Source organism: Meleagris gallopavo, chromosome 9 (genome assembly GCF_000146605.3).
Source record: "Meleagris gallopavo isolate NT-WF06-2002-E0010 breed Aviagen turkey brand Nicholas breeding stock chromosome 9, Turkey_5.1, whole genome shotgun sequence".
In the NCBI taxonomy this organism is placed as follows: domain Eukaryota; kingdom Metazoa; phylum Chordata; class Aves; order Galliformes; family Phasianidae; genus Meleagris; species Meleagris gallopavo.
This window is the reverse complement of record NC_015019.2, coordinates 793,142-804,740: the sequence shown is the minus strand read 5'-3', so window position 1 is coordinate 804,740 and position 11,599 is coordinate 793,142. Positions and strand designations below refer to the sequence as shown.

General features: G+C 45.3%; 1 protein-coding gene across 2 annotated transcripts; it reads left to right on the top strand.

Moving 5' to 3' along the window:
* Positions 1–6: 6 nt before the first annotated feature.
* LOC100547676 (rho-related GTP-binding protein RhoG-like) lies at positions 7–11,450 on the top strand. Of its 2 annotated transcripts, none has more exons than XM_010715000.2 (2): positions 7–258; positions 7,199–11,450. In XM_010715000.2, the coding sequence occupies exon 2, from the start codon at positions 7,220–7,222 to the stop codon at positions 7,793–7,795; it is 576 nt and encodes a 191-aa protein (XP_010713302.1). In that variant the 5' UTR covers positions 7–258; positions 7,199–7,219; the 3' UTR covers positions 7,796–11,450. The 2 variants fall into 2 exon arrangements, with proteins under 2 accessions (XP_010713302.1, XP_010713301.1); XM_010714999.2 differs by having other exon boundaries at positions 7–287.
* The last annotated feature ends 149 nt before the right edge of the window (positions 11,451–11,599 follow it).

Here is an 11,599-nt window from a genome sequence, read left to right as displayed (position 1 = left end):
CGTTTTCCTGCCCGGCGGTGTGCAGGAAGTGCGGCTGCACCGCGCCGCTCCGCTCCGCCACTTTTCTCCCTTTCCGCGGAGCCGCGCCGCGCTCATCGCTGCCGATTGCGGGCCGTTCCTTCGCAGGGCCCCGGAGCTGAGCTGAATTTCGGTCCTTTCGCACCGACCGGCGGCGTTGCGGCCCCGTGAGGAGCTCGAAGCGGGAGGGAAGCGCGGCCTCGACGCGCCCTGCCGGCACGGAGCGCTGGCCGCTTTCAGGTATCGTCCCGACAAAGGAGCTCTCTGTGGTGAGCGTAACTCAATCTTTAGCTCCAACCCCGGTCTTTACGTGCTGCTGTCCGTTTCTCTGTGCCCTCTGCGCTCCCTGTGCCTGCTTCATTGGGTGCTGGGATCAGCCTTGGCTCTAAGTGCCTCAAGTCCTCTTCTCTGCTCTGCAATCCGTGCTGGGCACGAAGACCGACGCTGCCTGGTTTGTCACTGTTCACGTATGCTCAGCTTTCCGTAGAGAACTTATGGCTGGGAGGCACGATTTGTCATTTTGGCTTTTCCATTCAAAAAAGAAGCTTTGAAGTATTCCCCGTCAGCGGAACCTTATGGAGATGTTGGAATGAAGTCTGTGGTTTGCAATTAGTGAGAAGAAAATGAATGTGCAGTTTGATTTGCTTATGTGATGAGATGGTGGTTCTTCTACAGTGCTGAGTGTTGTCATGCTGTTTCAGGCCGTGTGTTAGAGAAGTTACATCTGTAAGAGGAGTCTTTTCTATCTTTGCTTTACTTAATTGTGTAGGTCTGATGGATGGCTGAGAGCTTCCTTTGTCACTTGGAACCTCTGCTGACTTTTTAGAAGAGCGACAGCTGATGCAAAAGAGTGGCAGATACTGCAATATTGTAGTCATGATCAAACGCGTGCTTGCTGTGTGCTTTAACTTGTGTTTTAGTTGTATCAAGGCTATTCAAAGAGACTTCTGAAGGCTACTGCTGATTGAGCAAGGCCATTTTGTTTGTTTGTTTTACTTCCCTGTGAAATTTGAAGGTGGAGGAGGAGAAACAGAGAAAACAAAAGAGAATCAAGGAGGTGCGGGTGCCTTTTTTAAAGGAAAAAGGCCAGGTTTTCCCAGTGGACACATTTCTCCTCTGATACAGCAGTGGCTTTCTTCCAACTTTTCTTCAAAATAAAATGTTTATGCTCTGTCATTGAACGCCAGGTGAAAAAAGATGATAGGAAAGCAGATGCAGTGTTGCTGTTGTTTGTTTTTCCCCACCTCAAATCAAAATGAGGGAAGCTGTAACTGGATGTGTTCTTTATCCAGCAGCGTGGTCGGTTCTCCTCACCCTGTTGGTCTCTGAGGCCTTTTTCTCTTTAGTTTTAAACCACCTGTAATGAATACATCTACAGAGGGTGGAAAGGAGGGTAAACTGCTCACTTCTCCTGAGCTGTGTGAAGCCAGCAGTCCTGGTCTTACACCTTTATCATGAAGCACATCACTCATTTGCGTTTGAATACATTCTGAAAGGCACTTGTGACAAATCCATACTTCTGTATGTGGCTGCAGGAGGAAAACCATTTTTAATATCCTGCAGCTTCTGATTACGGCGGGATACGTTTTGTTTTCGTGTAGTGGGGATTTAGATATCTACAGATGTTCTGGTTTGTAGTTCCTGTACAGCTGCACCTCAGCACAGTGTTATTTCACAGCTGTGCAGCTGTTTTATTGGCTTGTTTCTAATGAACTGCAGTCTTGGCTTTGTGGAACTTAAACTCGTTGACGTGTGGTTGCTCGTGTCATGTGCCCATAAAATTTGTATTGTAAGGGCACTGATGTATTGAGATTTGTGTGCTTGAGGTGCTCAAACAGCTCGCGTGGAACAAAGTTACAAAGTTTTCTTCACATTTCCTAAGAAATGCTGATTGCAAAGCTTATATCTCATCCCTGGAAAACAAACAAACAGCAGATAATCCAATTCCAGCCTAATTTGACAGGGGTATTAATCTTCAAAATGTTACATGGAAGGTGTTGAGTGGTTTCTTTTGGCTTTGAAACCTGTGTGTGTGTGTGTATAAAGAAGAGGAAGGCCTTTACAGTGTCTGCACTGAAAGAAGAAACAGTGATAATTGTGCTCACGTTAGAGGCCAGCAATGTGTGCATGGAACTGAACCTGAAGGTGGAGAGCTGCAGAGAGCAAGCTCCCTTGGTTCTGCTGTGCACAGAACAGGCTCGTGGGCTGCAGGCTCCTGCTGCACTGCTGAAATCCTCGCCTGCTTCATGTTTCCCCCTCTCTGTTTCTCCTCTGGCTGCTGTGTTGTGTGTCCAGGTAAATGGAGGACAGAAAGCAGCGTGAAACCTTTGAAAGGCATTCAGAAGTCCAAGTAGGTCATTCATTGCTGAAGCAATGGTCAGGGCATTAGGGATGAGATCTCCTATTTAGCCTTTTTTTCACTCTTTCTTGGCACGCATGCTGAGAGTTTGGCACTTGTCCACTTGTTTGGCGCTTGCCTAAAACAATGGAGAGTAAACTGAGCTGTTATGGAATAGGAACACAGCCTTGATTAGGCTGCTGAAAGCCCCTTTATCCCTCCTGTCAGAGCGGGTGGCTAAGTCACACAGATCAGAAATCTTATAAACTCCTTTGCACGGGTGAGGATGGTAGGATATAATTTCAAGGTGCCTCGTCCTCCCAGTTCGCTGCTGAAAGGTTCTCCCTGATTTCTCCTATGGACAGCATGAATCATCTCCGATCTAGTTTGTGTTACTGGAAGATGAGTAATTAAGTTGTTTAGATTTCTGGACTTCTGCTTGCTTCTGATAACACAGTATCAGACTTGCGTGGCTGCAAAACAGGGAGGGATTGAGCAAAGGTGATGGCAGAATAGAACAAAGCAGCTCAGAGCAGGTGACTTTTGCTGTACTCCAAGTGCTTTTTCTGCAAGTTTGGCCAAAGTGGGGCCCATCTAAAGTGAAAAGAGGAGTTGAAGACCTGACAAGCTCTATGAAAATGAGGTTATCAAAGGGCAATGATCAAAGTTAAATCCACCCAGAAGAGGCATTCAGCGTTAAGGCAGCGAGGGCAGAGACATCCTGCTAAGAAATAGTTCCCCATTCCGAGAATTTTTCAAAGTGCAGGAAGTGTTAAAAAAAAAAAAAAAACAAAACTGTAAGTCTAGAAAGTCCCAAAAGAGCTCAGGTTCTTCTTTACTCTCTTTTGTCATTTATTTTTTTCTCCCTTCTCTCACTGGAGAGGGAACTTCTTTCAGAAGTACTGAGGAGAAGGTCTAGAAGTTGTTTCTTTCCCCCAGCAATGTTCTGATGTAGCATGAAGGAGTTCAGTGATGTTGCCTATGGCGGCTGTGGGGATGTGGAGCCCAAGGAGTGAATTTCCCCAGCAAGTGTCCCGCGTTACAGGAGCAGAGCTGTCCTCACTAACGATGGCAGAGAATGTGGAATGAGGTCAGAACAGCTCTGCAGACAATGCCTCAACACGCAGATTGAGATCTTGCACATTCCAAAGGAGGCACCAGGTGTGCAGACACACAGCACGCTCTGCAGTATCCTCTGAGAAGAAAACTAACCCGAGCTGGAATGCCAGTTTGGAAATTCAGAGAGACTGATGAAGAAGAAAGAACGAACTCGTCTGCGTGCTTTTGTGCAACGCTGCTCTGTGGGTGCTGGATTTCATGTTTGTTTTCTTGATTCCTTCAAAATGATTCCCGTTCTGTTAGGGCTCTTCATGTTCTGATGATCTCCTGCCTAAGCTGTAATCAAGGTGCGTTCTCTGGCACGGTGAAGCAACCAGAATTACTTCTCATTACTTCTCTCAACTACTTTGGACTTTCTGTTGACTCCTTTCCCTTGCCAAGTAACCTTTAAACTTCACTTTGAAGCTTGTGCCTAACTTTCTGTTTCTATATTTTCAGCCTTATTCTGAGCCTTGCTTTTGATGTGTTCATCTGTATTTCCCCCCCACCCCCCTTTTCTTTTTATTTTTTTCAGTTCTCCTTTTTTTTACCCACTGTACGTGGAATTTCACTCTCACTACACCTGCTCACAGCCTGCAGCTTTCTCAATGGTGTCAGCTGCCTTCTACGTTTTCTTTTGGTTAATTTCTCTGAATTCAGTACTGCTAATTCCTGTACCTTGGTCTGCGTTTGTTTCTCTATCTGCAAATGCCACACACGATTCCTTTCAGCTAAGAGGTCTTGAAAGGAGCCCTGCAGGGACGCATACTTAAGAGCCCACAGATTCTTTAATCATCTTTGTGTAATTCATTCTTAGCCTGGTGCTTTGGCACATTTGCATGGAGTTGCTTCCTGTTCCAAGTGTTGCTCTCCTAAAATTGAAGCTCTAGTCAGGTGATTTAAGATATTAATGCAGTAAGAGCACTCATCCTCCCAGCTCTTTTGTTACCTTACCGCTGTGTTTCAAACCGACCTCTTAAATAAAGACCCAACAAAAATAATCTTTGATTTGAGAACATTTTAAACGAGATTGAATCAAGCTATTCTATGTAACGATAGCACGAGGTGATGTGACTTTATGGTGCACCACTGTATGAAACTGCCTACGTTGTGTTTCACTACCGGTGCAGTGACCCTCTGCAGTGTCAGCGTGTGCTGCGGGCAGATCATGACGCAATTCTGGGCTGCCTTGCCTTCCTGTGAGACATTCTGCTTGAAAATTAATAGGTGAGCCCTCGGGGGAGCTCGTGGTTTGTGTTTCCAAAAGAGCAATAGCAGCAATGGGGCTCCTCTGCTCTGTGCTTCGTTTCCACCGTTCCCCCACTGCCTCGGCTGCAGCAGAGCTGCTGGTTCTGCTCGGTACAGCGGATGGCAGCACTGCTCAGCCTTTCTGGGTCACTTCAGAAGGTGGCATGCTGCCTGCTGGGCAGGGACACGGCCCTGGGGATGTGTGAGGGCTGCCCTAGGGATGTGTGAGGGCTGCGATGCTGACCGGTGTCAAAGCAGGTTGTGGTCTGCCCACAAGGGGGAACGGAAGCTGAATTAGGGCAGTGGGCTACAGCTGCATGGTTGGGTGCAGCAGTGTTATGGCATTCAGATACAACCCTTCTCTTTTCACAGTTGTGCAACACTTGGACCCTCCGTGCTAGGAACAGTGTTCAACATATTCGTGGTAACATGCTAAAAATGTTTAATTTGTAATGCTTACAGCAGTTTTATTTTTAATAGAGTTTTAACCTTGGGTTTTGCAAAATGCAAGGAATGTTTTTAAGCCTCTAGTTTGGCAGATTTCACTTTTCTTCTTCTAGTCCCGTTAAATGAAAATCTTGGTGCAGCTGACTGGGAATAATACATGCAGTCCTGCTGTTGGCTCTTGCTGGTCAGTGCTGTTCTTCTTACTGATTACCTTTACAATTTCAAATTGTGTGCATATTTCTTTACTTTTGACTGTCGCCTTGAAGTGGGGTGACCAATGGTTTTGATGTATGATGAAATGCATGCGTGTGCTTTTCTTCCAAAGCACAGAAGTACCTGCCAGACTACATGTCAGGTAATTCGTGATGTTTTAGGAGTTTCATTCCTGCCATTTTCCAAAAGGAAAAACTGCTTCCATGTCTTCCTCCTGCTTGTTTCTTCCAATCCCATCACATATCCTGCTGAGCCTTTCTGGTGCAAGGTTTCTGTGCTGCTTCCCACAGCCGGTTGTTTTTTGAATAGCAAGTATGTACATACTGATACCTCCCTAAGCACTGTATGTTGTGGTAACCAAAGTCAGTATCACTCCAGAGTTGCCTGTTGCAGTGCCAGAGCTTAAGGCAGTTTATTTCCAGCTAGCACAGAGGAATCGTGTGCGCTCCCAGGGGGAAGATAGCAGTATATAGGTACAGACTGTGTCAGAAGGGACAGAGCTAGATTTAATAGTAACAAGCTGTTGATTTGTTTGGATGGCCTTGAAGGGGAGGTTGGAGGGAAGGAATTTTGTGATTATTTTTTTTTTTATTAGTGAAGTACTCGACTTGCTTATTTTCACACATTCCCTGCGCTGTGTGGATGCTCTTGGAGCTGTGATTTTTCTGGAACGTGCAATATATTTCCTCCCACTGTTTGTTTGTTTGAAGCAACATACTTAGTGCTGGTTGTGTGTTGGGGATTACTGATAGTACCCCAAAGGCATTTGGGTGAGAAGGCAGATGCAAGTTCTTTCTTGCTCAGGCGAGCGGTGGAAGCTCCAGCACAGAAATGTGCAGCAAATGACTGTGCTTGTAGGTGTTGCACAGTGCTTATGAACAAGTACATGAAAGTTCCTTAATAAGTGCTTAGAATGAATTGAGGTTTGGGCAGCATGCATTTAATGATGAAACCTACTCTTTACGTATCAGAAACAGGATAAGAAAGCCTTTAAGGGACACGTTTCTCAAGAAACATTTCCACAGCCTGCCCAGGAAGGCTGTTTGATTGCTGGTCTTTTACACAACGTGTTTTTTCTAATACTCCATCTAAGCTTTCTTTATTTTACTTCAAGCCTATTAAGTTCTGCTTGTTCTGTCACCAATTAGAGAGAATAATCTGTTCTTGGCTTCTTTGGAAAAATTCTTGATGTATACTAATCTGGATACCATTTCTTGTTATATTTCAAAAACCAGCTTTTCTTGTGTATGCTACTGTGAACTTCTCATCCTGAATAATGCAGTTACTCGAGGTCTGATTGATTGTGAGTTGAGTGAATTACCTTAGTAAACAGTAACAGTGCAGCCCAGCAACTGTTGTCTTGGCTTATTCCACCATTTTTGGACTTTTCTTTGTGATAAACTGACTGGAAGTCGAGTATGCAGGCAATAAGTGTCAACGTAGAGGGTGTGTGGATGGACTTCCCAACAACAAGAGAGTATGTTGTTACAGGGCCCGGGGCCACACTCCTTTTCTGCTTGCAGGTACTTCCCAAGGACTTGTCTCTTTTGCCTGTGGGAAACTGTCTGCTCGTAAGGCAGGACTGTGGGAATTTGGCTAATTTGTACTTCTGTGGTTGGAAAGCAGCCAGTTGTCACAGAGCTTTCAACTTGTTGCATCTCTGTTTCACTATTGTCTTCCTGGCTTCTGAGCTCTTCGTTATGGCTTCCGAGGCACTGAGCGTGTCTGGCTGCGATAAGGAGTTGTTAGTGATGTTAAAAACACTTGCAAAAGCATCTATTTAAAATGACTTTCATTCAGTGTGCTTTTCCTAACTTGTTTTCTTGCTTTGTGCAGGACTTTGTAGCTGGGTAAAGAATGCAGACCATAAAGTGCGTAGTTGTTGGAGATGGCGCTGTGGGAAAAACTTGCCTTCTCATCAGCTATACCACCAACGCCTTCCCAGAAGAGTACATCCCCACTGTGTTTGACAACTACAGTGCCCAAATGACTGTGGATGGCCGGACGGTTAGCCTGAATCTCTGGGACACTGCAGGCCAGGAGGAATACGACCGTCTGCGCACGCTCTCGTATCCTCAAACCAATGTGTTTGTCATCTGTTTCTCCATTGGCAGCCCGTCTTCCTATGCAAACGTGAGGCACAAGTGGCATCCTGAAGTTTCTCACCACTGTCCCAATGTTCCCATTCTTTTAGTGGGCACGAAGAGAGACTTGAGAAACGACCTGGAAACAGTTAAAAAGTTAAAAGAGCAAAGCTTGGCTCCCACTACCCCACAACAGGGGACTTCACTGGCTAAACAAATTGGAGCAGTCAAATATTTGGAGTGCTCAGCCTTGAATCAGGAGGGTGTTCGGGAGGTGTTTGCTGAAGCTGTGCGTGCAGTTCTTTATCCTGTGACAAAGAAGAACACAAGGAAATGTGTCTTATTGTAGTTACCTCGGCTGATGGATGCTCAAAGTTGAATAGTGACTAGAATTTTGGAGGGCTTTTTAACGTGTTAAATTGAAGATTTGCATCTTGCACTAACAGCTCTAAGCAGAAACGGTTTATGCAAAGAATATTCTTGCAGTCTTATTGCTTCAGGGAAACTGAAACAAAACTTCTTTTTTTTTTTTTCCAGCGGAGAGGTCAAATATATACTTAATTTCTGAAGCTCCAGTCTCCAGCTTCTCCGGGGATCACTTGGCTTCTGTTCTTACATAGTGGAGGGAAACAAAGGAAGGGACTTCTCTGAAGCCCAACTTCTTTACTTTATAGCTACCAGTTGCTAGATTTGATGGAAAGCACAAGTTCTGATAACTTTGCTTTAAGTCTAGGTGCTGTTTTTCCCATTTCTTATTTACAGTTCAAACTGGTTTCACAAATAGAAGTCTGGCTGTGCATTTGTTGTAATGTGCCAATTCAGAGCTTGAAAACAATTTGTTTACATACAAAAATGCCAGAAATATTACTGAGATTCGCCTTGAAGTGAACTGTGATCATTTATGTGAGGAGTTAACAGAGATCTAATCCAATAAGCAAGACCTAGGCAACACCTGCAGGTATTTTGTTAATAGAAGCAAATTCCTACTGTGAGGAACCTAGGATAATGATGAATCACTCAAATGGGAGATTTTAGTGCTGTTGAAATGGAGAGCAGATTAGGTGCAAGCCTTCCGTAATCTCCTAAACCAAGTTAAGGTTTTATTTCACTCTTCAAAGAGACTTTACACCCTGAGAATGAAGTTAAAATTATCTTCCTGGGCTGACTGAGATAGTTGAGATGACACTTATTCTCAAAGTGAGTTTTTTCAGTGTGATCCTGCTCTCCCTTTGATGGAGAGACTCTACCCGGAGACTCGGGTAGAAACCCATTTGTTCTTTGAAGAGTTCATTGTTTCACTTTATCTTCTTGGAGTCACCACCTGACATTTCATAGCAAATCCTTGTGTTCTTTTGTTTTTCTTTTTTTCCGGGAGATCATTGACAGAAAATGTGGAGGTTCTGTTGACAGGGAACAGAAACGTGGGTTTCTTCTGACAGTTCCAGTTAAGTTTGCCAGGTTAGTCAGTCACTGGATAGATTTACCTGGGCAATTTTCTCCCCCCTGCTGGGTAACCAGTTAGTGTAAACTGTTTTAATGGAAGTTCTGTTTATGTACTTCTCTAACTTTCTCTAGCAGCTCTAGTGAGTGGCAGCTGGCTGTGATTTTCAGGATGTACACTGTTAGTTGTGTGTGATTCTGGGACCAGCTGAGGAGTGAGTGCATGCAACCTTCCTTAGTCTTAACCTTAGAGCTTGGTGGCACGAAAGCAGCATGCTTCAAAGATGCTTTGTATGAAACCAATGGTGCTGGACTGGACTTTGTTGTCTGAGGTTGACAGTGCTGTCTTTGTCCAGATGCAGCCTCCACTGGTCATTCAGAACTTGCATCCTTGTGATTCTCACACATGCGAAACTGCACTGGGCAGAAAAAAAAGCCTCATTTTAGCAAGAGAACAGGAAATATATCAACAAGGTTATTAGGGATCTTGAGTTATTCTGACCTTGCTTTATATGATACCAAAAAAACAACAACAACAAAAAAACCAACCCCAAAAACCAACCAACCAAAACCCATAACAAGGGGTAGACTTGTTCATATTTGTGCCCTAATTCCCCTCTCTGAAGAGGACGTGCCTTTCTTCAGCTGGTGTAACTGATGCTGACACTAACTGCAACTTTGATGTATCTGATGTATGCTCATACAAGTACTGCTTCAGCAAACTGCAACCCATAGGTAGCAACTGCAGTTAACCCAAATATATGTGGCTGGTAAAGCACCACTGAGTTCCTAACGTTGGTAGGCAACACCCAGTTGCCTGTCATGCATGAATGTTTGCAGAAACCTGGAGACTTCTGCGTGCTTTTCTTCACCAGGTGCCGTTGTCTGGGATGCCTGTGCACCTTTTGCACTTGCAGAAGTGCTGTTCCAGATGTGGCTCCACCTGCAGGAGTATTTCCATCAGGTGACCTCAACTCACCACGTTCTGCCTTTTAGTAGTAGGCCTTTAGCGTGGGCTTGACGTGCTGGCAGCAATTAATCCTGTGCCTTGTAATGCAAGATTATTTTCTGTAGGTAAATTTCAGTAACTGAGTAAATAGAGTTTATCATGTTTAAAATATATTTATTTAAGCCAGTGCACATGTTTTTATAATGCAGGTCAGGCCTTTATCATCAGTCTAGTTACCCTGGTGCAAGCCCGTAACCTTTGCTTAACTCAGATGTACTTTAACAACTTTGTGATATGTTTTAACTGCTCTTAAGTAGGCTTTTAATGTCAACAACAGGCACCTCTTTTTATTTGCAATTTTGTACTGAAGCTACTACTGTTTTTAGAAGTTTGTACTTTTTTGACGTACTGAAATCTCTTAGTTCTGCTATTCGTGGCTGGGTGGCAGTCATTGTGCAGGTGAGGAGCTCTGGTTGCACACAGCCCGTTTCTGGGGGCTCGCAGAGCAGCCGTCCTGGTGTGAACTGGAAGAGGGCACGGTGTGCTGAAATCCTCCTGCTTAACCAATTCATTTCAGTGGGTTATGTTATTGATGATGCTATTCTAGAACGCTCTGTCCCCATCTAGATCACTTAATGGAAAGATTGCACAGCAGCACTGAGGAGATGGACACAACGGTGGTGGAACTGAGCAGAAAGTGAACTTGGAAGGACTTCAGAGACTTTTTCCGGATTTCAGAGTACCTCATCGGCAGTCCTTTAGGTGCCTTGCATGTCTGTGCCTTGCCTTCCTGTTGGGAGCAAAGCTCCTGCTGGTTGACAGCTCGTTTATTCCAGCATCTCTTCTTCGTGAGAATGACCTCCAGCAGCACACAGATGCACTGAGCTTTTCCATTCAGTGGGCATTCTCTCCGTTTAGGATCTTTCTTTTTTCTTCCTCCACCTCTTGGTGCATTTTATTGTACGTACTGCAGTGCTTCAGTCTACAATCCATTCCCTCAGCTCCTCAGGCATTATTTTTCCTGTGGACAGGTGACAACCACATCTCTCACAATCACACGGCTGCGCCCTGTCGGCAGCAGGTCGGGATACCCCAAATTGAGTTTCCCACACCATTCAAGATTTGTGTTTAATTCCTGGAAACGCGCTCTGAATGCCATCGCTCACCAAGAGGCTTTGTGTCAGAAGACCAATTTTAATCTTTCAGCTCGCAAACCATTCCTTTAACACTCAGCATCCTTGCAGTACAGCTGTGGCCGTGCACGCCGCCTCCAGCAGCTCAGCAGTCGCGCTGTTCTGAGGGCGTTCGGATGGAGAAGTGCTTTCTTGGTTTACAGCCGTAGCTATTTGTGGGATTTATACTAGAGCAGCCTCACCGCTTGAGTGCTAACCCCGCTCTGCGGGACCCCGGTGCTGCGCTGGGTTCGCCTGGAGGCGCGGGCGCTGCGGGCTGGCCGTGCCCCGGCCCCGCGCCTCTGCGTCTGGTACTGATACATACACTGGCGACTTGATTTTATACTATAAAAGGATTTGTATTACAGCTAACAGTTTTTAAAGATTTTTCGTTTTTAAATTATGCAAAAAAAAATTAAATGGTAATAAAAACCTTCCTCGTCCGTCTGGCTCGCTTTCATTCATTCATTCTCGCTTCCCGCTCGGAGGTCTGCGCGGCGCGGCCGCCAGGGGGTGCTGTGAGCGCACGAAACCTCGGAGGCGCTGCGCGGCACCGTCGCTCTCAGCGCACCGCCCACTTCCGCTTCCGGCC